We start from the raw sequence: 26,051 nt of genomic DNA, 5'->3' as shown, positions 1-26,051 counted from the left end.
GGTATATATATGGGGGGATATGGAGGGGGAGCGTTTATATTATAAGGGATTGGTTTGCTTAATGGAGGCTGAAAAGTCCCATGATCCACTCTCTGGAAGCTGGAGGCCCAGGAAAACTGGTTGTATAGTTCCAGTCCCAGTCTGAAGGCCACAGAACCAGGAGAATACCCATGTCCCAAATCAGGCAGGGAGAGCCATTCTCCTTTCTTCCCCTTTTTTGTTCTACTTAGGCCCTCAGTGGGTTGGATGATCCCACCAACATTGACTCAGTCCGTTGATTCAAATGGAAATTCATCCAGAAAACTGTCATAGAACATCCAGAAATAATATTGAATCTGGACACCCTGGGGCCTAGTCAGGATGGCACATAATATCGACCATCCCAATCTTGTTGTTACTCTCTTATTTATTGTATTCAGCATAGTTCCTGACACAAAGTAGGTACACAACAAATGCTTGCGTGGATGTGGCTCCAGAGTTGTGCACTTTGCACCTTTCTGAATTACTTCGGATCATGTTCTTCTAGGTAAATAGAAGGTATAGGGGAGAGTTCTTTCCCCCAGTGAGGATGGCAGTGTGGAGGCAGCAGACCTCAGGTAGAGTCAGGATCTTGGGTTAAGTCAGTGCCCACGTCAGAAGTCACATGTTAAAATTGTCCAAATCCCTTCATTTGCCCATAACATAATGAGACATTCCTAAGAGAGACCCCCAGACACAGACTGACAGAACAGCAGGTCTGCATCTTCCATCTCATGCTCACTCCTAGGTATGTGCTTGTTAGGTTGGATTTCGGGGTCATAGCCTGCACTATTTCGAACCTCCTGTTCACTACCACTGAGTGACACAATGACACTGCTGAATAACTTGAGTGTGTAGTGGTTAGAGTACAACACATACTAGAGTAGGAAATCAGGTTTCCTACTCTTGGCTATGACTCTGGGCAACTACCTGAGACTCAGAAATGATGAGAGCAGAGCAAAACCAGCTAATACTTATTGGGAATTTACTATGACCAGATATAAATGTAAAGATGGGTTTCTCTTATTTAATTCTCACAACAACTTTATTAGGTAGATGGCTATTATAATTACCATGTTACAGGTGGGGAAAATGGTGATGATACTAGTCCATAGTCACATGGATGCTGGTGGACTTGGAGATCATGTATTTCTTTCTGTATTCTATAGTGTTTACCTTGGGACTTCGCATTCCACAGGTATTGAATAAATGAATTTTGATAATAATAAAATGACGTTATATAGTTAGTGCTTCTTAGCTTATTACAAACATTGCCAAGACTTTCCTCTTACCTCACTTGATCTTTATAGCAAGCAGATGAAGTAGGTAGCATGGAATTTTCATTCTCATTTTTGTGGATAGTTGATAATTATTTTCATTATAAATGTGAAAAAAGGCGTGAGAAAGTGGTATAATTCTCTTTTTTTAAAAAAATCAAATAAAAGAACAAACTATCCTGGAATAGAACTAAGTCACAATACTATAGTATTACATTCATGAATATGAAATAAACTATTAATATTCATGCCTAGTTTTGAGAATTTATTTTTGTTTCTTTTGCAGTGTCATACAAATTACATTCCTGTCTGTGGATCAAATGGGGACACTTATCAAAATGAATGCTTTCTCAGAAGGGCTGCTTGTAAGCACCAGAAAGAGATAACAGTAGTAGCAAGAGGCCCATGCTACTCTGGTATGTGCGGTATTTTTCTGAGTAAACATTAGAAATGATTCCACCATGGTTTCTAAAAGGAAATTTCCAGTCAGAGGTGTATTCCCAGAACTGCTGTACAGATCATTTGTGTGGGGAGCTCTTTTTTGTCAGCATTTCATGTTGTTGCTTTTTAACCCCAGATGGTCAAATACTGTGTTACATCTCGTACATTGTTAATGCTATTGCCATTTTCATGGGGACTTTGCATATCTTTTGTCTTATGGTTTAAATATTAGATAGAACAAGTTTGGTGTGAGAAATGATACGGGATCTGTTTTGTTGATTTTTATTTTCTTGGTGTGGGGGAGGGGTAGAGACTATCCATAGAAAGCCATTAGTGGCATCCCAGGATGTGTCTCTTTCCAAGCTTGTCTCTTTTTTATATCTTCTCTCTTCTGTCTGCCAGTCTTTGTCACCTATCTTCCTCCAGTTTTTTTGTATTTCTTCCTTCTCTTTTCCTTCCTGAATCGGTAGCGATTATTTTTGGAAGGCACGGATGTAAGTTTCTTACTTGCATTTGTATTTCGGGGCAGGGATGCAGGTGATGTATTGTAATTTGAATTACTGTATGAAGATTAGCAGTAAAGGTATAGACACTTCTTACATGATACAGTGTATTTCTTTACTTTCCCTTTATGTTACTTTGCCTGTGTTCAGAATTTTTACTGGGGCTCCATTATATAAGCATGAATGATCCATTGTCTAAGTGGTTGATCTCAAACTCCAGGTCCACTGATACCACATGACTGAAAGTCCCCCTACTCTAAATTACATGGTAGGTCCTTGTGGCTTGACCAGCCTTCACCCTAGGACTGTTGCATGTGGCCAACCCCACCTTAAGATCTGATGTGATCAGTGCCCTCCCTAAACATGACACTTCTATCACGTATGATATAGATTACCTTTCAGAAGCTGAGACAAAAACCAGACCTGTCTTTGGACAAAGACAGATTCTTTGCCCTACACCAGATGATTAGGTGCTTGGTGAAATGATTGTTTTCTTGGGCCAATAGACTATCGTTTATTGTGATTCTTTTCTATTTCTCTAAGTACCTTGTGTTTCACAGACTTGGTTTAGAAACTAAAAAAGAATACAGGACCCTTTATAATCCCAAATTAGAAGCAGGATGGTAGATTGGAAAAAGCACCGCACAGGTTAAAAGACTGGATGTTAACTCCAGCTCTTACTTACTGTATGACCTTGGATAAGTCACTTAGACCCTCTGAGCCCCAGTTACTTAAACTGTTAAAAGGATATCATCTCGGGATTGTTAAATGAGGATTGAATCAGCTAAGCTGTGAGGTGCTATATTGGTCTTGTTAGTTGCTCGGTGGGCCAGTGTTGTTCATCTCATTTGGTCTTTTTATTAGTCCTGGTCCCTGTGCTAGAAATAATGTTCTCTTTTGTTTACTTGAAATCTTCTGTCTTATGCTTTAAGGTTGAGCTTTACCCTTTTACCCTTTGCAGTTTTTCTTCCGTGGCATCTCCTGGCAGAGTTTGTTCCTAATTTGTGCCTATCTCTCAGTATATATCCTAGCATTTTGTTTCTCAGACACATGTGTCTCCTGCTAGAGCAGTTGCTTCCCAGCAGGAAGGCAGTATGCCCTGCCTGGGGAGGTACAGCCTAGTCCCTAGGTAGGGGTGGAGTTGTGCGGATGGTGGAAGGTGCATGTGCAATGAAAATATAATCTACAAGAAGAATTCAATCTCATTATCGGGGAGTCATGGTATTTAATTTTTTAAAGAATTTTTAAGGGCACTAAGGGAAGGGAAGGTATGAGGCATTATATTTATGAAAATTGGGGATGGTTTGAAAACTGGTTGGGCGTAAGTATCTCATGCACTGGGGCTTTCTTATTTATCAGTTTATTCCTAGCATTTGTCGTGTTGCCTAGCATTTAATATGTACCCAGTCAATGTATGTAGAATAGAAGGAAAAAAGGAGTGTTTTCCTAAGAAAAGTTTGGTCCTAAAACAATTTTAAATTGAGTTCCCTTCTTTCTTGTGTTTTTTTTTGAGTTCCCTTCTTTCTTGTGTTTTTTTCTGTTCTTCCAGTCTTTCTTTTCCTCCTTACTTACTCAGATGTAATTGTTTATGATCAATCAAAATTGAGTACAATTTAAGACTTTATAAAATCCCATGAAGATTTTATAGTAGACATTACAAAAAATATGTCTTTTTCTAGTTCCTTCTTCTGTTTCTACCATGTTTTGGGAATTCGATCATTATCTGAAGGAGATTAAAAGGGAAGGAGTGATATTATGAAGGGCATTGTCTCCCATTCTGGGGAACTCTGTGAAGAACTGAAGTGGGTTCTTGAGGATGTTTCTCCCCCATCCCCCCCGAAAGTGCTGGATAAAGTGTGTCAAGTGCATCACTTTCCATCTCTCCTTTTTACTATATCATGCTGATGATACATTACCCTCTTTGTAACATGCTCTGCACCATACGTTGGCCTTTTTAGGATTTATAAAATAAATATTTCATATTAGTTACATTTTAGGCTGACTTCTTGCTGGTAATATTGAGGGAGGCTCTTTAATTTCATTAGTGATGACTGTCTCACCTACACCTTGGTGAGAGTCCTTCTAGTTAAGTTTCCTAGACGAAGCTAATTTTATCAGTAATTTGAAAACCTCAGCTCTGAAGTTCTTCCCTTTTAAGCCTTGAGGCTTTTTCTTACCTTTTGGCTTTTGGCCTTTGTCCACAGATTTCATTAAGATTTTTGAAGCAAGACCCAAAGCTCTTCTCCTCCCTTTCTAATAAAAGTAGCTTATTCGTATTCCTCTCAAGCTTTAACGAAATTAATTTTTTTTTACCTTTTAAGTGAGTTAATTAAAATTACTTTTATCTAGCCATTTACTTTACAGTGTTTGTTGGCCTTTACTCTGTGTAAGACACCTGTGTATTTCCTAAATGGGCTACAACAGATGTATGAGGTACAGATGATTGTGTGGCCAAGGAATTTCTATTTGGAGAAAGACATGGAATAGGTATATAAGAACAGTTTAGTTCCATATTAAAAAAAAAAAATAACAAAAAGGCTACATGAGAATTCCTATCACAGTTTGATTTTTAAAAAAAAAAGATTTATTTATGTATTTTAGAGAGCGAGTAAGCGCCCAAACATTTGTGAATGGGGGTTTGGGGGAGAGGCAGAGTGGGAGAGAGAGAGAATCTCAAGCAGACTCCCTAATGAGTATGGTACCCAATGCAGGGCTCAATTTCACAACCCTGAGATCGTGACCTGAGCAGAAACCAAGAGGCAGATGCTCAACTGACTGAGCCACCCATGCACCCCATCACAGTTTGATTTTTGATAGGAAATTTTACCATTGGGTAAGGTGAAATTTCCCGCAAAAATATTTCTATTCACTGTTTGTTTTTATTCCCAGATAACGGCTCTGGATCTGGAGAAGGAGGTAAGTTTTAAGTACCCCTTAAAGGACATTTGTTTTCTGTTATTTTCTATTTTGAACAGCTTTATTGAGGTAAAATTCACATACTATACAGTTCACTCATTTAAAGTGTACAACGCAGTGGCTTTTGGTACATAGAGTTATGCATTCATCATCACAATCAATTTTAGAACATTTTCATTACTCCAGAAAGAAACTCTTAGCCATCACTGGCGACCCTAGACACTTTGTATCATGCGGTTATTTTCGCTAAAGTTTTGTTCACACACAAAGCGGAAATGTAACTCCTGTTAAAACTGAGATTGCATCAAAGTGCCTTTTCCTTGGGATCATCCCCATAGGTGATTTTGGGTTGCACCAGAGTATTGGTGAATCTCTCACCCCTTGCTTACAAATTTTTGCTCTTAAGGACTTTTCAAGCTTCAGGATTATAAAACTCTGGAGCAAGCTGTGCATGGCAAAGAGAAGGCTTGCAGAATAACTGTAGTAGAATCTGTGTTTTAAAATTTAATTTTACAGATATATAAATCACTTCTGTTTAAAAAAGTAACATCTGGTAATAGCATTTAACAAGAGTTTACTCTAAATTATCAGAATTAAGAATGATTAATTATGTCAACTCTAATGAAGCTGTCATACTTAGTATCCACGGTATGCAAAATAATGCTGGAGGAACTGTGGAGATCCGCTCAAAGAAAACTTACTCTAGTAAAATTCACACTTAAACAGATGAAAATTACAATTGTGATCCTTTTGATATTATCGAAACCTTACTGCAGACTTCCACATTTCATAGAATCCTAAAATGTCAGAGTTGGAAGGCACTTCAAAGGTCACTTTAGGGAATAGAAGAAATGGGATGACAGTTTCAGAGGGGGAAAAAAATTAAAGCTACATCCCATAATAAGATGTGATTTATTTATTTATTTATTTTTTAAAATTTATTTATTTTATTTATTTATTTGACAGAGATCACAAGCAGGCAGAGAGGCAGGCAGAGAGAGAGGAGGAAGCAGGCTCCCTGCTAAGCAGAGAGCCCGATGTGGGGCTCGATCCCAGGACCCTGAGATCATGACCTGAGCTGAAGGCAGAGGCTTTAACCCACTGAGTCACCCAGGCACCCCATAAGATGTGATTTAAATAGACATGTTCAAGCAGAAACTTCATGATCACTTGTGAAGGACCATCAGGCCATCAATTCTAGACCTGAGAGCTGAAAAGGATTTTAAGAGCGATCATGTAGTCTAATCCCTGTGGTCAGATATTCAGTAAGGCAATTGTTCTTATACTAAAGAAGTGGAAGTTTTGTGTATGTCAAGGTTTGTGTCAAGATTTGTGTAAGTAGTGTAAATACTGGATGTCTTTTTTTTTTTTTAAGATTTTATTTATTTATTTGACAGAGAGAGATCACAGGTAGATAGAGAGGCAGGCAGAGAGAGAGGTAAGCAGGCTCCCTGCTGAGCAGAGAGCCCGATGCGGGACTCGATCCCAGGACCTGAGATCATGACCTGAGCCAAAGGCAGTGGCTTAACCCACTGAGCCACCCAGGCGCCCTAAATACTGGATGTCTTTCTCCGAGGATGTATGGTAGACAATTTCTCTTTAGGGAGTATGAGTTTAGAAAGGCTAAGTGCTTTGTTCAGATTAGTACATAAACTTAAGGGAGCTCGTGGTGTCCATACCAAAGCCTCAGAAATACATAGGATTCCCTGGAATCGGGGAGTGTTCATAAGAATTTGGGGTAAGATTTCTACTTAAAGTGTAGGCAGACACTAAAAAATGGAAAGTTTGGAAGTATTACCAAACTGAGTCATATTAGGGACACCTGGGTGGCTCAGTGGGTTAAAGCCTCTGCCTTCGGCTCGGGTCATCATCCCAGGGTCCTGGGATCGAGCTCCGATCTGCTCCTGCTGAGCAGAGAGCCTTCTTCCTCCTCTCTCTCTTCCTGCCTCTCTGCCTACTTGTAATCTCTGTCTGTCAAATAAATAAATAAAATCTTTAAAAAAAAAACCTGAGTCATATTAGGTTTATGGATTTTTCCTTTCGGTATCTTCTTTACTAATTGACACCCCCTGAATAAGGTGTTATTTTCCAAACCAGAATGGGAGATCCCTTGAGAAAGCTGAATCCCTAAATTGCCCTCAGAACAGAGCTCCCTGCTCTGGGTAGGATCCATTCTAGTTGAGCCCCACAAATGTAGAAGCCCTTAAATGTGGGATAGGAGTTGGGGACTTCGAGGTATGCATGGGAGACCCACACACTTCGGTATTCTGGGTACTTCTGGCTGTGTTAAGTGGCAAAGTAGAAAAAGAGCCAAGTCTTTCATAAGGAGACCCCTTTCCTTTCACAGATTTGGAGATAAATATATATATTTTTTTATTCTGGAATTAGTTGTTAATAGAGTAAGAAAGGCAGGTTTGAAACTGATGTGAAGAAGTGGTTACACTCTATTGCATTTAACCATTTATTTGCTGACCAGCATCACACTCTATTTCAGTAGGGTAATCACTAGACCAAATTTATTACCCATGTTTTATTTTCTCTTTCTTATTTAATGTTATGTGCTAATTCTTCTAAAGGCAATTGTCAAAACCTATATTGCACCTTTGTACATAGGTTAAGGGATTGTTTTGCTAGTACCAATACTTATTTTCCTCATAGATTATGTTGTACTTTGTATTGGCAACATTTTTGGGCACAAGCATTGATAGACTTGGGAAGTGATTATTTTCAAGAGCTCAGGTATATTTTCCTTAGAAATAGGATAATGGCTGCTGAAAACGTGAAGCTTATCTGGAAAGGAACCCAACTTTTGCTTGAAAATTTAATTTTTCTTTTTAAACAGAAGAGGAGGGGTCAGGGGCAGAAGTTCACAGAAAACACTCCAAATGTGGACCTTGCAAATATAAAGCTGAGTGTGATGAAGATGCAGAAAATGTTGGGTGAGTTGATTGAGGGGAAGCGATGCATTTTCTTGGAAGTTAATCATCAGCACTGTTATATTGTAGAGAGGAATCTTTTAACCTGGTTCTAGGTATTTTGTGTGTGCCTTCTATATTTTTTTGTTTAACCGTGTTTGTATTAATTTTTCTCTTATGTTGATATAATATCATAGCTATTTAAGTTAAAGTATTGTATTTTAGAATGAGAATCCATGTATAATTATTTTAGGTTTACCTCTGCCTTTATTTTTATTGACAGTTTTATATATTTTATCCTAAGTGCCAATTTTATTCCTCAAAAATACTTTATTCTGAATTCTCCTACCATTATACTTTCTACTAGTATTAATAAGTTTCTCTTTTTCTTTTAACTTGCATTTTTATGTAAAAACTTTGCATGTGTTTCCATGTAAGGAAAATCCAGAATTTGAGATATAGTAATTATTGTGTAATGAGTAAAATATTTTTAGAAATCCCGTTTGCACAGACTGACCTGTTGTTTTATTTTCTCTCTCATATTCAGCCTTCAGTAAGGTGGGTTTTGTAGTTGGACAGCATTGTCTGTCCAATTTTCACACGGTATGGGGTGAAGAGCAATAATATTGACATCATTAACACAGTTATGTTTGTTTCTTCCTGTTTATTTATTCCCATTCTCAACCTCTCATTTTCCCTGCGGTGTTTGCTTTTTGCATAGTTGATTCTAAAAGCTTTAATGCTGACTTCAGGACATTATAGCACAAATGGATCTTCACATCCCTAATTTCCCCTTAGTGGATAGTTTAAAACACTTATTTTATAGAGATTTGCACTTTCTTCCTTACTCACACATATTTTCACTGTGTGTTTTCTGGTCCCAGGTTTTATTCAGACCGCAAATACATATTCAGGTCTTTCACTGAATTAGTAATATGGTTTAATTAGCATTAATGCCTATAGGGAGTTTTGAAAATCAGGATCGCACCTTTTTCAGGATTATGGTTCAAAATTGGCTGTTTGGGTGGTATATGGTAAAATTAATGTCTGATAATTTTCTTGGTATATATTTTAAAGGTGGTGAGAATTGGCACAAGACAAGTTTAGTAAAAAGTGAATTTAACAAAACTTGCATTTGCTCTGTTTCTACATGTTGGTCACTTGGGTTGATGTGTGTCCATCCATTTCAGTGATTTGATTGGGAAGTACATGTTTTCCAAAGTAGATGTGGGTCTTTAGAACAGGAAAGAAATGATGAGTGATACGGACTTGCAGAGAGAACAGATAAGAGACGTTATGTGCTCTTATAACAAATAACATGGAGGACATGGGGAGATGGAGAGGAGAAGGGAATTGAGGGAAATTGGAAGGGGACATGAACCATGAGAGACTATGGACTCTGAAAAACAACCTGAGGGTTTTGAAGGGGTGAGGGGTGGGAGGTTGGGGAACCAGGTGGTGGGTAATAGGGAGGGCACATATTGCATGGAGCACTGGGTGTGGTGCAAAAACAATGAATACTGTTACGCTGAAAAGAAATTTTTAAAAAAAGTGAAAAAAAAAGAGAGATGCTATGTGCTCTTTTTCTTGCTTTGTGCTAATGGTATGGCATGATGAAGTACTGGGGTGTGTGTGTTTCTATTTTTGTAGAGATTTAGTTCTTTTTAGTGTTTTCATTCAGGACTGTTCTATAAAGGTGTTCAGAGTTAAAATAGTTGTCAGTGATTGATTGATTGGCTTGATCTGTTGATCTGTTTTTATTCCTTTGATGGTAGCTCTCTCCAGTCCTGTTTTAGACATTTCTCTGCTCTCATTTTTCATCCCTAATTACAAGAGATAGAGATCTTCTGCTTGGAAGTAGAACAGATTCCATCTAGTCTCAGAGGCAGCCTCACATGTGATATCTCTATAGTAGAATATACATCTTTCTAGGAACACTACCTCATAATATAATATGTACCCTATGCCCAGTCAGAGTAACTCCCTTGCAGGTACGAAATTCATTTTGTGTGTCTGTTTGAGGACCTGCAACCAATGTTTTTGCAGATAACAGGCTTTAAGCATAAGGAAGTGGGCACAGACCAGGGAAGAGCTTACCAGTAGAAAGGAGCATGCAAGCTGAGGAGCCAGCCAGGGAACATGAAGACTGGGACAGGCAGCCAAGTCCAGGCCAGGAAATTGGTGCAATAATGGGAAAACATTAGGGAAGCAGTTGGTACCTTTACCTAAATTTAGGCAAGTGATTAAGCTAAAATGGCTAATCCTACAATGGAAAAAGACAGAAGGATGTTTTAGGACATTAATCTTTTATGTACAGAACACTTATTACTGATTGTAGTGAGTTTAACAATTGGGCATACCTCAACGGTTATTGTAATTTTTTTTTTTTAAACTTTTAAGTGGGCCGTGGTACCGAGGAAAGTATTATTTTTTTTTTATTTATTTATTTGACAGACAGAGATCACAAGTAGGCAGAGAGGCAGGCAGAGAGAGAGGAGGAAGCAGGCTCCATGCTGAGCAGAGAGCCCGATGCGGGGCCCGATCCTGGGACCCTGGGATCATGACCTGAGTGGAAGGCAGAGGCTTTAACCCACTGAGCCACCCAGGCACCCCCAGAATTGACTTCTTTATCCACTAGTGATTATGACCTATAGTTTGAAAAATATTCCTCGATACTATAATTGATATTATATTTCATGTTGTATATTATATTTCATGTTATCTTTTAGGTATAGATATTCATTTAAAAATATTTATTTTTTTCTCACTTTGAAATGTGTTTTCTATTAGAAGAAATGCTTATACCCTATCTGGTTTCCTAGCGCTGCTAAAATCTCTTGCTTTAAAGCGCTCTCTTTTTTTCCTACTAGTTTAGAAAACAACCCTGGCATTTTGTGGGATCAGTGGTATCATGTAACTTAATTCTTTGCTTATTAAGAGAAGTGCTAATTTTTTATTTAGCCATTTAAATGGAAATTTATTTAAATATATTGTCTTAGTGTTTCATATTGTATAGTGTGTTAGATTTTTCAGCTATTGTTACATAAATTGTTTTTTCAGCTCTTTAGGGCAGTTCTGTCTGGTGGCAAGAAGTATTATCCTGATTTTACAAGTGAAGCTGGTCTCAGAAGAGGCCGAATGGCTTGCAGTTCCCAGAACACAGGTCCAACGACAAGGGATTTTTCTAACGCGCTGTGTACGCCCTGATGTTCTCAGTGGTGGTTGCTTCGTCCCTGAGCTTATGGCTGCATTCTGCTTTGTGTTTTGGGTTCTTTGAAAATAATTTTTCTTCTCCCACCTCAGGTTCTTAGCTGCTGCTTCTGAGTACTGTTAAGGTGCTTTGACAATGAACCTGAGTGTTAGATGACCCCAGCTTTTAAGTTTGCTTCTCTTCTTTCCCAGAATAGGAGATAATAGACCTATAGAGAACGGTGTCTAATGTAGGAATAAATTCTAAATGTAAAAGAGTAAATCAGTTCTTCTGAGTGAAGTGTATGGACTTTATTAATAAAGCATATATTTTATCTCTTGTTTGCTCAATGGCTAATTTATTTATAATTTAAATTAGTTTTAGCTTCTGAAAGGCTTTTTTCCCCCTCTTCCTTCCTGAAGCACGTTGTGCCTCTCCAGTGACACTCTGGTGTTCACATGGGTTAGTGATAGCTATCTTCATTGATGCTTCCCTTTTGAATTTACACCTGGAGCTAGGTCGTGAGGTTCCAAGAAATTTGACTCCCTGCTAGGTGAGGTTTTGGTTTTCCATTGTGACCATTGTGAAGTACAGTGGATGGACTTTGGGCTTAGTCTTTTTTTGGGGGAGGGAGGGGGAGTTTGACAGAACTTTATTTCTCATTCCTGTAAAGTCTGTCACAGTACTGTGGAAGTCTGCAGAAGAGCTGCTTTCCTTGTGGGGGGCTCAGCATTCCAAACCGCTTTGAGTTTCTGGCCCCTGTTTATGTATGGGCTCCTAGGATGGAGGAAGGAAGAGCCTTAGAGTCTTACACCAACAAATAAAGGCTTCAGCCCAGATCTGCTTAGTCTTAAAACTTGGAAACAGCTCCTGCTTTACAGCACATTATATTTCTTGAACCGTATGATTGTAGCAACCTGTCCTTTCCTAAACATTTCTAATCTGGCCAAAGCTGAAGTGACTGCTGCAGGATGGCCATCAGTTGTTTGTCTGGACAGTGGGGCCAGATAATCCTAAAACTCCTTCACATCAGTACCTTTATAGTCCTGACCTAAGTCTCTACCCACAAATGGTTTGAGGATTCGGCAGAATCATCAGGCATAATGTCAATACAAGTGAGTTATAAAAGTCCTTGAATTACTTCTTTTGAACTTTGTGTGTGATACCTTTTGTGGAAATAGTCCCTGCTCTCCTGCCTTTTTGATGTCAGTCTTTTTGGAGATGCTCTTTCCCTGAGTGAGGGGAGATTTCAGAGTTGCTCAGAGAATCATTGTAGGTATGCAGTGTGACAGACAACATTGATAAACAGTTAATTTACCTGCTTGGACATCTTTGTCCATCATGGGACCATTTTCTGTTTGACACAGATGGCTGGTCAGTGTCACAGTCTGATGAGTCTCTCTCAGTAGGTGCAAGGAAATCTTTTTTCTGGTTTAAGCCAAGAGGGATGCTATACATGTGTGTCCTCCATTATGTTTTCCTTTCTGGATGCCACACAGACTTTTTAAAAAAAGAACCAAAGAAGTTCCTCTCCTTCCATTATCTATTCTTTATTTCTTCCTAATCAGAGATGACAGTAATTTTTTGTCATTTAACATTGCCCTTCTCTGCATGTATAGATACAGACTTCTAAAACTATTTAGGTTTAATAAATTTGTATGCCGGCCCCTTAGATTATAATGGAAAAATAATTATAGGTTGTTCTTTTTCTTCTGATAACTGAAAACAGCACTATTAAATATTAGTTTATACATAGTATAAGCTGGGTGTTAGCAATGGTAGGCTCCTCATCCAGAAATACTTTCCTACTACAGTACAGAGCCTTCCTACTACTACTCAACACTACACAGCTGCCAGTAAAGGTTTCCTTTGAGAGGTCTGTTTTTAAAATGCAGAACGTCATATCCCCATAACCTTTTGCAGTTTTCTGAATATTGTGCTACTCTTTGATAGTTTGCCTCTTATTCCCTCTGCCTGGAGTCCCATCTCTATTTATCTATCTAATTCCTACTTTTCCTTCTCGACTTGGATGTGGTGTGACTCAGGTCACATGTCAGTGCCTCTTCCCAGAAGTTTCCCTTGCTCTCCTCCACAATCCCTACGAGTTAGGTGACCTTATTCTCTGTGGCTCCTTGTTCTTGAGAAATAACCTCTGCGTGGCACTTATGCTGTTGGGATCACTAGCAGATGGTTGGCTCCCTAAGGACAGGGACTTTGTCTTGCTGATTTCTATACTGGTTGAACTTGCCATAAGGTTAGGTTGTAGTATCCCTCTGTAGGTCTTTGTTGAATTCATGGCTGTTCACACTAGGGCTTTATTACTCACTCAGAGCTGCACACAGAGTCATTGTATGGATTTAATATACATGAAAAAGACTGGTATTGTACTGAACTTTTTGCAGGCTTCATAGGTGTTTGTTAAATCTGAATAACTTCACATGAATTAGTTTTTTTTTTTTTTAAAGATTTTATTTATTTATTTGAGAGAGTGAGCATGAGCAGAGGGAGGGGGAGAGGGAAAAGGAGAGAGAGAGAAGCAGACTCCCAGCTGAGTACAGAGCCCAATATGGGGCTCAATCCCAGAACCCTGAGATCATGGACCTGAGCCAAAGGCAGACGCTAAACTGACTGAGCTACCCAGGCATCTCCACATACATTAGTTAAGCCAGTGTTTTCTTTCTTTTTTTTTTTTTTTAAAGATTTTTAAAATTTATTTATTTGACAGAGAGAGGTCACAAGTAGACAGAGAGGCAGGCAGAGAGAGAGAGAGAGGGAAGCAGGCTCGCCGCTGAGCAGAGAGCCCGATGCGGAACTCGATCCCAGGACCCTGAGATCATGACCTGAGCCGAAGGCAGCGGCTCAACCCACTGAGCCACCCAGGTGCCCCAAGCCAGTGTTTTCTTAACTGCTAAATAAACTTACTATATCAGGAAGGAATAACACTTCTTGTATAAAGTGAAGAGAAAGGAAGGGAAAGGATAGATTTTTTTCAATAATAATACTGCTTTCATATGTACATAGTATTTGATTTCAAAGAGCTTTTTACAAAAGCTTATTTGGTTCTTTCACCAGTATTATGAGGTATTATCCCTATTTTAAAGACTTAAGAGTTGTGGTTTGCAAAAATCATAGAAGTCATTGAATTCATTTATTTATGTAAGTATGCATTCATGCCTTTGAAATTTGTGGTGTTAGACACTCAAAAGCTTTAAAAGGCTCTTTTTACTTTTTAAAAGTAAAAAGTTTGCTTCCTGCCTCTGTTCCCCAGCCATTCAGGTGTCTTTACTAGAGGCAGTCATGTGATGTTTATTTAATCTCCTAGCGATTGTTTTATGCATGTACAAGCAAGTAGGTACACATATTCTCTTTCCTTTTTTAAAACTGATGGCAACATACTATGCATATTGATCTATGCTTTATTTAAAACTTTTATTGTAAAATACGGCATACGTATGTACACAATTTAAAGAATACTACATCTGTGTACCTAACACCTAGGGTATATAAAATAGAATATTGCTGTATTACCAGTGTGGAGCATTAACCCAGCTGAAGAAAGAAAGGGCCGTAGTGCCATGATTGCACGAAGGCTTATAAAAGAAGATACATTGAATGGTTTCTGAGTCAGAGTCTGACTTTCAGTTTCCCGAAGAGTTTACAAGATTCCCTTCAGGGGACGTCAGTGGGCAAGAGCTTGACTGAGTCCTGGGGAACCTAGGGCTTCTCATAGAGGAGACATCTGGCAGGATTCTAGTGTTGCCATGTATGGATGACTGGCAGGAACGTGGTCAGAGAAGGGCCTGCTCTGTGTTTTCTCCTTCTTATCTTGCCAGAGCTGACCTCTAGCTCTCAGAAGTCAATTAAATGTGTGTGCTCAGAGTCAGGCAGTAGGACATGGAGGGAAGAGTGCGGAGCTTCACCACTATATAGTAAAGATGAGCCAAGTGTGGATCAGAGTCTGGAGCCAGCTTACCTGGACATTCTGTCCCCTGGCTAAGAAGGACATAGGGGCACTAGATCTCTTAGTAATTGGTAATCACAGCCATCGATAGGACTGTGTAGAGTGAAGCTGTTCCAGTGTGGACTGGTTGCCCTCATGTAGAGCTGTCACCCTGGGATCTAACTTGTGTTGTATCTTTTCCAACAACAACCAGTTCTCTACTTCTCCTCTACCAACCAGCTGTTCCACGACTCAGTTCACTTCTGATGCTCTCCACTTGGAGTTAGCCCAGATGACACAGAATGAAGGCACAGGGGGCGCCTGGGTGGCTCAGTGGGTTAAGCCTCTGCCTTCGGCTCAGGTCATGGTCTCAGGGTCCTGGGATCGAGCCCCGCATTGGGCTCTCTGCTCAGTGGGGAGCCTGCTTCCCCCTCTCTCTCTGCCTGCCTCTCTGCCTACTTGTGATCTTTGTCTGTCAAATAAATAAGTAAAATCTTTAAAAAAAAAATAAAGTAAAAACTTAAAAAAAAAAAAAAAAGAATGAAGGCACAGACCCACAAGACCCCACCTGCCAGTGAGGTTCCCTGCAGCTTCTCCCAGCATACTTCCAGTTTGGAGATTTTTACAACCTCCCCTCAGGCTTGAGAATTTGCAAATAGGACACACAGCGCTACATTTATGTGTATTGTGAAGGACGCAAATGGGCAGCCAGATGAAGAGGCGCATAGGGTGAGGTCTGGAAGGGTCTTGAGGAGTTTCTCTTCTGTCTCTGTGGTATCAGGTGCACCACCTTCCCAGCACGTGGGTGTGTTCACCAACCTGGAATGCTCCTGTTCAAAGTTTTTTTTATTGCAGGGTCATTATTGGTTAAATTATTGGCCATTGGTGACTAAACTCCATCTCCAATCCCTTTCCCTCTCCCTTGTTCCCAGAAGTCAGGTGGGTTGGTTTGGGGTGGGAAGTGGAAGTTCTGACTTTACCGGGGTTGGTATTTCTGTTGTCAAGCTGGTCCTTTCCTTCCTTCGCACAGTGAGTCCCACAGTGAGTCCCACAGTGAGTCATTCCTTTAGCATATAAAAGATTCTCCCATCTATCAGACAGTTCCAAGGGTTTTAGGTGCTCTGTCCAGGAACGGGGAACAAAGACCAAATATATTTTTTGTTATACCACAAGTATCCTAGAAATTAATTTACCTCCCCTTCTGTATGGGATAGTCTGCTTCTTGTATTTTTTTTTAAATTTCTTGGTTTTGCTTTCTCATTTTAGTCTATTTTTCAGTAGCTTCTTGAAAAAGGGTACAAATGTTTAAAAAAAAAAAAAGCCAAAAACTTTTGAGACTTAATGTTTGAAAGTTGGTTTTTTTTTTTTAAAGATTTTATTTTTACATAATCTCTACACCCAGCATGGGGCTTGAACTCGCAACTGCAAGATCAAGAGTGACATACCCCACTGGCTGAGCCAGCCAGGCGCCCTGGAAGTGTTTTTATCTTACACCTAATACTTATAATACTTAAAAGTACATAATACTATGTACTTCTCAAGTACATACTTCTAAATGGGAAATAATTTTCCCTCAGAATTGTGAAAGCATTGCTCTGTTGTCTTGTAACTTCCAGTTGCTGCAGAAGCCTGAAGCCATTCTGATTCCTGATCCTTTTTATAGGGTCTGTTTTCTCTCTTTTGTAGAATCTTTTGGTTCCCAGTATAGTGAAATTTCACAATGTTACACCTTTTCTTAGAAAGTTACTTATTTCTGATTTGAGAAATTTTCAATTAGCTTTTTAAAAAAATTTTTTTTCTTAGTAATCTCCACAGCCGATGTGAGGCTTGAACCCACAACCCTGAGATCAAACGTCGCATGCTCTGCTGACTGAGCTAGCCAGGCACCCCTTCTTCAGTTAGTTTTTTGATGATGACTTCCTTTCCTCTCTTTTCTATTTGTATTTCTGTTATTTAGTTGTTGGACATCTTGGACTAGTCCTTTAATTTCTTACCTTTTCTCCCATTTTCTATTTTTTAAAAATTTTGCTATGCCTTCTGAGAGATTTCTTCAACTTTATCTACGTCCCCTTTTTTGTTTCTGCTGTAAAGCTTTATTTATTTATTTGAGAGAGAAAGAGCAAGCAGGTCCCGGAGGGGGGAGAGGCTAAAGAAGGGAAGGAGGGAGGGAGAGAATCTCCAGCAGACTCTTCACTGAGTGAGGAGCCCGATGCAGGGCTTGATCCCATGACCTTGAGAACATGACCTGTGCTGAAATCAAGAGTCGGGTATGCAACCGACTGAGCCACCCAGGCACCCCTGTCATTTTAATTTGTAAGAGCTCATCTTTCTTCTCATGGTGCTCCTTTTTTTCCCCTTTAAATCATATCTTGCTGCTGTTTTATAATTGCAGTATCTGTGCCTGTGAAGTACTGATTGGTGTTCAGTCTGCCATAAGAATGAGACTTCCTCTTTTATTTGTTTTTATTCAGTGAGTTGTAATCTGTTACTTTTGTTGATTTTTTTTTAAAGTTTATGTGGCCTTAGAAAGTGAGTGAGGGAGTATTCCTTCTATTCTCTGGATGACTTTGTGGAAGAATAGATTTTTCTATTTATTGAAAGATTGGAATGAATGTGTTCATAAATTTTCTTGTTTTTTTTTTTTTTTTTAAAGATTTTATTTATTTGGCAGAGAGAGACACAGCGAGAGAGGAAACACAAGCATGGAGAGTGGGAGAGGGAGAAGCAGGCCTCCCACTGAGCAGGGAGCCTGATATGGGGCTTGAACCCAGGACCCTGAGATGACCCGAGCCAAAGGCAGACGCCCAACGACTGAGCCAGCCAGGCACTCCCATAAATTTTCTTTTTAAACAACACCTGCCTCTGAAACTGTCTTTGAAGAACTTTTTTTGTTTTCAGATAACCAATTTAATTCTTTAATGATTAAAACACCATTCAGCTTCTATGTCTTGTTCCAGTTAAATTTGATAGTTAATATTTTTAAAAAGTTACTCATTTTACCTAAGATTTCAAACTTGCTGTCTTAAAGTGGCTTATAATAACCCTTTATCACCTGTTAAACTGTAATCCCTACTGAATGTAGTCTATTTCATTCCTCATGTGTTTTTCTCTCTTTCCGGATTTATCTTCCTTTGTAGATATGAAAGTCTTTTCAAAGGACCAAATTTGGCTTTATGGATCCTTTCTATTGTAACTTTGTTTCCTATTTCTGCTGAGATCTATCTACATATCCATATCTATATCCCCATGTATCTGTATCCATTCCTCTCTTTTTTCCATTCTTTTTTGTTTTCACTGGACATATCTCACTGATTTTTTTTTCTAACTTCTTGAATTGACACCTAGTGATTTAATTTTTGGTCACTTTTTTAGGACGAGAAAAAGCTTGAAGTGTTTATGTCTTGTGATCTTGGGCTTTTTACCTTTGTTCATATTCATCTTACCTTTTTATAATTATTTGTTGTCAGGATTAAGTAAGGCAGAGGTGAGTATTCCCACACAGTAGGTGCAGAGTAAATGGTTGTTACATGTTTTGAATTTGGCATATTTACTGAAGTGATTTCTTTCCACCCTAGTGCACACACCTATGCTTTGGGCATCCTGCCCTCTGCATCGCTGTCAGTGTGCAAACAGCTGTAATCGCTGTAATCAGTAACATCAGCAGCCTCTGGAGTCTGATCTTTTCCTCTCTGCTCATGGTTTCACTGAGCTGGACTTCTTTGGCATGGTAATTTTATTTTCTTTTCCTCGTGTGCCATTGAGAACAGTAGCCATGGTTTGTTCTCAGAGTTCTTAGTCTGACCTGCAGTGGTGCCATCCCACTGAGGAGTGCTAACTTTCTCCTACACTTGGTCACAGTTGGGCTCAGTGTCTACTGCTGAATCACTTGTTTCTTCTCACTGGATTGGTATGGTATCTTGCCTTTGTTGCTGGGCCTTTTCTTATTCCTGAAACAGCTCTATTACCTTTCATTGGCCACTTTTTCTCTTTTATTGCCATTCCAACTTTGGTCACCTATATCTTGTCAAGCTGGGGTCAGCAAGGATTTTCTGTAAAGGTGCAGATGATAAATATTTTACACTTTGCAGACCATACGTGGTCTCTGTCACATTCTCAATCCCCACACGCCTGCTGAAATGTAAAAGCTATTTCTGACTTTAGTAAATACGAATTGTTAATTTTTTTCTGGTGCCTTAATTTTAAATTGTGAAATAGAATATATATTTAAAAATGCATGAAAACTTACACACTTGGCTTGATGCACAAAAATGAAGCAAAGTTTTGTGAATCCTATCTCCCAAATCAGAAATAGAATATTATCAATACTGGGCGCCTGGGTGGCTCAGTGGGTTAAGCCACTGCCTTCCGCTCAGGTCATGATCTCGGGGTCCTGGGATCGAGTCCCGCATCGGGATTTCTGCTTAGCAGGAAGCCTGCTTCCCTCTCTCTCTCTCTGCCTGCCTCTCTATCTGCTTGTGATCTCTCTCTGTCAAATAAATAAATAAAATATTTGAAAAAAAAAAAAAAAAGAATATTATCAATACTTCAGAGCTGCCCTCTGGTGATCTCCCTGACTGCCTCTTTCCTCTACCTACCTAGTATCCTGCATTTTCTTTGCTTATAAAATGGTTTTACCACATATGATAAATCTCTTAATTGATTTTGAGTTTTATATAAAATGGAATCATCTCTCTATGTACCTTCTTTTGCTTAGCAATTATGTTTTGGGGATTCATTCATGTGAATGCACATGTTTCATTCAGTTTCACTGCTTATTGAATTTAATTTTTGGACTTTTACAGTGCATTTTACTGTTGATGGACATTTGGATTGTTTCCAGTCTTTGTTCTCATGAGTAATACTGCTTTGAACGTTCTTATTTACATTTTCTGATGCACATGTATACGAGATTTTAAGGGACCTTACCTACCAGTGAAATTGTTGGGCTAGCTTTGTTAATGTTTAATGTTACCTATGTATTTATGCTTTTGTTCTTCATTTGCATTTCAGATCTTCTTTATGAGATCATTGTTCAACTGCCTTTATGATTACCTTTACTGACAAACTCTTAAGTTCTTATTCTTCCAAATTACTTTTATTTTACCCTCGTTCATGAAAGGTATTTGTCTTTATATAGAATTCTATTTTATCTCAGCACATTGCGGTCATTATTTCACTGCCCGACTATAAATAATTTGGCTTCAGTATTGTTTTTGAAGACACTTGTCCCTCTTATTCTTGCCTCTTTTAGAAGTAACCTTTCTCTTTCTGGCTGCTTTTAAAATAATCTTTTTTGCTATTGTTGTAAAATTCCACTATGATATCTCTTTGTGTAGATTTCTTTTTAATAATCCTGTTTGGAATGTATCAGGCTTCTTGAATATTTAGATGAGTATCTTTTTTTAGTTTTTGAAAGTTTGACAAGGAATTGCTGAGAATATTGACCTTGCCTCATTCCTTTTACTCCTTCTTGAAGTCTAGTCCAAGTTTTCCAAATTCTGTCACTTCTGTCTTCCATGTCTCTTCATCTTTTTTCCCCTGTGTACCACCTCTTTACTCTCTGCTATGGTTTGAGTAATTTCCTTTGACTTGTCTTCCAGTTCCCTAACTCACCTTTTGTTTATCTAATCTGCTGTTAAATCTGCCTATTGCACTTTTAAATTTCCTTTTATTTTTTAATTTTTAATTTTTTGAGAGAGAGAGAGTGTGCATGCAATGGAAGGGGAGGGGCAGAGTGTGAGGAGGAGAGGAAATCCCAAGCAGGCTTCCCACCCAGTGCAGAGTCCAATGCAGGGCTCAATCTCACAACCCAGAGATCATGACCTGAGCCTAAATGAAGAATCAGATGCTCAACCGACTGAGCCACCCAGGTGCCCCAAGTTTTTTATTTCTAATAATACATTCTTACCTATTAGAAATTCTGTTCAGTTCATTTTCTTCCTTCCTTCCTTTCTTTTTCTTTTCTTTTTTTTTTAAAGTTACTTCTACCCTGGGAGTCGCATGCTTCACTGGCTGACCCAGCCAGGTACCCCTGTTTGGTTCATTTTCAAATCATTTTGTTCTACTCATGGTGTTCTGTTTCCTTATTTGTTATACAAATATGACTGAGTGAGTGTGATCTGCTTATTTTTCTCACAAGTGTATCTTGGAAAATGTTTGAGGTCAAGGATAATAAAGTTGGTTTCTCCAAAGGAGATTGCATTCGCTTCTGTCAGCTGCCTAGGGGCCCTTCCAGTCCTTGGCTCTTAAAATAAACTCTGGGCTTGAGGTTTTTCAGAACACCCAAGTAGTATTTTAAGTTATAATTACCCATGTGAGGGCTGGCTTGTGGCTTTCAATTCTCAGGGGAGATGTCTTTCTTCCCTCTCTTCAGTGCCATGGCTCAACACAACATTTTCTTTCCCACTTTAAATAGTCCCTGTGGAATATGGAAACTCATTTCTAGTTTACCGTCATGTGGAGAGTTGTAGTTTTTGAGGTTCCAGCTTTCCCAGGGTCTTCAAACTCCCCGTCTTAAGTAGGTCAGCATTGTTTGTCTTCTGTTCCCAGAGGCCTGCAAGGCTACAAAAGTTGATAATTGAATTTACCCAATTTGGTAAACACTTTTCAAGGTGAAAAATCAGCTTTAGCTAGCTCAATTGACCTTTCTGTGTTCCTGTCTTCATTTAACTTCTATTCTGAGTATTCCTTGATTTCTTGTCAACTTACGAATGCATTTGAGAGAATATTTTAAAATACTTTTCCTGTAATTTTTGTTGTTTTCAGTGGGAAGTTTAGCATAGCCTCTGAGTCTACAGTGTTGCAGGAAGCAGGAGAGTCTCAATTTTTTAAATTTTATTTTTATTTATTTATCTTTTAAAAGATTTTATTCATTTCTTTGTCAGAGAGAGAGAGAGTACAAGTATGGGTGGGGGGTGCGGCAGGGAGAGGCAGAGGGAGAAGCAGGCTACCCGCTGAGCAGGGAGCCCAATGTGGGACTTGATCCCAGGACCCTGAGATCATGACCTGAGCTGAAGGCAGAGGCTTAACTGACTGAGCCACCCAGATGCTCCTGGTTTTTTTCTTATTTTTATACTCTCATTTAGATTTTTTTGCTCTTGGGAGGAGTGATCTTGCCTGGGACCTCTTGTGCAGTGTCAGTGTTGAGGGGACACTCAGCGATATAGGTAGATGTCCAGCCAGAAACACTTTGGGGGGCTTTCATTTTACATGTTTTATATCAAATTATGTTTTTTAGTCCTTCTAGTTATTTGGTGAGGTTGGCGTATTATCGTGACCTCCATTTTATAGATCAAACTAAGACTTAGGGGAAGAATCTGGACCCAAATCTAGTAATTAGTTGGGCTGGGATTTAGATTCATGACTTTTAACTTCGTTCTATGTCCTTTCCACTACAGCATGTTGCTTTTTAATTAACATTGTGGACATTTGACATCCCTTGATTATTGTATCTAGATATGAAAATTCTGGGGAAACCACCGGACTAATAATATCCAGATGAAATTATCTCTAAATTCTTACCTGAAAGAAATTGTTAACTGAGCATCCACTTTGCTTAATTTTTTTTATCAGTGACTTAAAACAATATATTGAAATCTGTTAACAGCAAGCAGAAAAGAAGAAAGTAAGAAACACAGCACTGTGAAATACTTTTGTTGTAAATATAAGTAATTTTTGTCTTTTCCAACAGGTGTGTATGTAATATAGATTGCAGTGGCTACAGTTTTAATCCTGTGTGTGCTTCTGATGGGAGTTCCTACAACAATCCTTGTTTTGTTCGAGAAGCATCTTGTATAAAGCAAGAACAAATTGATATACGGCATCTCGGTCATTGCACAGGTAAAATCCATTCTACTCATCCAGAGACCTGTCTTTAATATTCTATGTCTGAAATCTTTTCTGTCATTTAGGTAGTGTTCCATATTTGTAAAATGAGAAGTCTTTGATGTTCTATTTGTTTCTTCTATTATTTTGTATTTTAGAATTTCTTTGTTGTTACTAATTTAGATTTTTTTCATTTATTTTCATCTTCTCAAGACTCAAACGATGCTTTTCTGTTGATCATGTAGTTACTAAGCCCTTCCTAACATAGACTTGTAGATACATTTATAGTTCTTAAAGATTGTCTCAAATTTATAGTAATGATTATAGTTGTTTAATAGTCAACTTATTTTAATTATAGTAAAACTACAAGCATTACCATATATTCATATTTTTTTTTTCTAGAGCATAAGCATTTACTTTGTTTTCACATTCTCTCTGTAGTTTTTGCCCCTACATATTTTGTACCGTTAGAGACTTTGGTGTGAGGTTATAAAATGTAACGAAAAATTATAACTTTCAGTTTAAAATTCTTTCTGCCCTTCTTGCTTTTTGTCACGGTTTAGAGCCATGATACCAGCTAAGAATTTGTTTTTGTTTTCCATTTCAACTAGAAATAGACAGTCACTGAAGGCAGAACTTAAGTTCCTTAGTAATACACATACGGGCTGGGATAATGTGTTATTTCCTAGTAACTTAAAACATACAAGAGCCGACACATTGTCATGGACTCGTGGGTCTTTCCTGCTTACAAGGCCCAACCCTCCTACTTTTTTGGACTTATTAAAGGGATATGTTTTTATCTAAGCTAAGGAAAAAATGTAAGTTAGAGTTTGGTGCTTTATATTGGTAGGAAATTATTTGTGAAATACAACACAAGGGATTGCAGTATCTCTGCTTTAAGCTACCAGAGAATGTTCAAGAAGCTCATCAGAGGATTTCCAGGTGCAGATCAGATATGGGTGGGAGAACACACCATTTGCTGATAGAGACCCCGTGTAGGTAGGCACTCCACTTAGCCTTGATCTTAAAGAAGTGCATAGTTTGTTTTTCCTTCATAGAGTGGCATTTAGAGCCCAAGTTGAAACAGTAGCTTAGAGAAATAATACCTTTTATGAAGAACTGGTTCATGATTGAATGTTTCTACCTGCAATTTCAAACTTCAAGTTGGTCAAGCTTGAGAATTTTGTTAATTGAAATTCATGCCTATTTAGAATCCTTTGGAGTAGTTGGTCCTTAACTTTTATCTTGGTCCTTTTGATAATACTTCCATTCATACCTAATTACACCTTCCCTTTCCTTTCTCACTATGTAGTGGGATGCTGAAGCTTGTGCTTCCAACATGCATTTTTGGTTCAGTTACAGTGTTCCCAGTCCAAATACAGTTCACCAGTCTGGGGTCATTTCTATCTAAGTTTTGTCTGATAACATAGCTGAGATTCCACCTTTATCTTAATCTGATATGTTTCCTGGGAAACAGTGGTAGGAGGGGTAAATCTTGAGATCATTGTCCCTTGGAGAGAGGGCTAATCCTTTCCTTTTAGGGTCTCTGTTATTTTAGCTTGCATAGGAAGACTTTAAAAGGAGATGACATTTGAGCTGAAATCTAAATGAAATTAGGTTGTTCATCTGGCAGGACGTGTATATATTTGGGGTGCCTTGAGGCCTGAGGTACAATTGGCACAATAGATGCAGAGAATCCTGGGAAATGTGAGCAAGATAAGTGGACAGAGTTGGGAAGGACTGGAGCATTTGGAATATTTGGGAGCTTCATGGTATGACTTAAACATCCTGTGTGTCTTAATCTGAAAACTTTTCTTTTATAGACACAGATGACACTAGTTTGTTGGGAAAAAAAGATGATGGACTACCGTATCGACCAGATGTGAAAGGTACTGAATCGTGATTTTCCAGATTTTGGCCAACTCTTGAAATACGGTCACTAGCTGTCCTTCGTAGTTCTATTTCCATTATAATGATCATTCCAGCTTTGCTCTCTGTAGCAGTACATTATAGAATATATTATTAATAATAAAAGGCTAAGCTGCTTATTCTCAATTTACAGAGTACTCTTATATATGCTTTCTTTAATTAAAATTTTTATTGAGATATTGCAGATTCACATGTAAGAAATTACACTGAAAGATCCCTCATCTTTGCTTTTTAAATCCTCTTTACTACTTTAGAATATACTATTAATGCTTGCCCTCTGTGCACAGGTCTTTGATCCCTGTTCCCTCTGCCTGGAACTTTTCTCTAACTAATATTCATCCTTTCAGTCTTAGCTTTTCCCTTAGTCATTTCCCTTTGGGAAGTAATCCTTGACCCTAAGTCTAGATTAGGTGCGTCTCTATATACTCTCCTATGCAAACACTTAACCTACTTTAATTATAATTGTCTTTTTTACTCATCTGTATCCCCCTATAGCTCTGAGTTTTGTGAGGACAGGAGACTGTGTCTGCATCTGTCATGTTCACTCTTGGCAGAATGTTTGGCACATACTTAGGTGCTCCATACTTGTCAAAAGAATGTATGAAACTCAAAAAACTGTAGGATTTTTTGGTAAACAGTTTTATATGTAGTAACAGAGCAGCAGGGATTGGATTCCAGGTATCTTGACATTAACTCCAGTGCTTTAATTTTAATTATATTAAATCCAGTGATTTAATATAATTCTTAAACTACTCTGAGGCCTAAGGACCAAGGGGAACATTGAGGCTTTATGAGGCTCTCTCTAGCGAACTGAAGCAGGTCTAGATCATGGGACTTCTAGTTTGAGACTTAAATATGATTGCTGTTTCACACATGCATCTTCTACCCATTTGTTAGGTTATACTAATGGAGAATTGGTTTTAGATGTGTGATCTACCTTTTATGCCTAATTTCTAAAAAAAATACGTAAAATGAGAATAATAATAGTACCTATGTCATAGTTTTATAAAAATTAAATAATATAGGGGCTCCTAGGAGCTCAGTCAGTTAAATGTCCGACTCTTGGTTTAGCCTCGGGTCATGATCTTATGGGTGGTA

At 38.5% G+C, this 26,051-nt stretch overlaps 1 protein-coding gene across 2 annotated transcripts in view; it reads left to right on the top strand.

Moving 5' to 3' along the window:
• Positions 1 to 26,051, top strand: part of TMEFF1 (transmembrane protein with EGF like and two follistatin like domains 1) — an 83,992-nt gene that overhangs the window by 32,584 nt on the left and 25,357 nt on the right. For both annotated transcript variants that reach the window (XM_046023187.1, XM_046023188.1), the window contains exons 3-7: positions 1,582 to 1,711; positions 5,129 to 5,155; positions 7,998 to 8,094; positions 22,891 to 23,039; positions 24,848 to 24,913. In XM_046023187.1, the coding sequence (XP_045879143.1) occupies positions 1,582 to 1,711; positions 5,129 to 5,155; positions 7,998 to 8,094; positions 22,891 to 23,039; positions 24,848 to 24,913 (469 nt within the window). The remainder of the gene's footprint in view (positions 1 to 1,581; positions 1,712 to 5,128; positions 5,156 to 7,997; positions 8,095 to 22,890; positions 23,040 to 24,847; positions 24,914 to 26,051) is intronic.

The sequence above is a fragment of the Meles meles genome, chromosome 11 (assembly GCF_922984935.1).
Source record: "Meles meles chromosome 11, mMelMel3.1 paternal haplotype, whole genome shotgun sequence".
Lineage (NCBI taxonomy): Eukaryota > Metazoa > Chordata > Mammalia > Carnivora > Mustelidae > Meles > Meles meles.
Note: the sequence above shows the minus strand (reverse complement) of the source record. Positions and strands in the feature narration are given on the sequence as shown.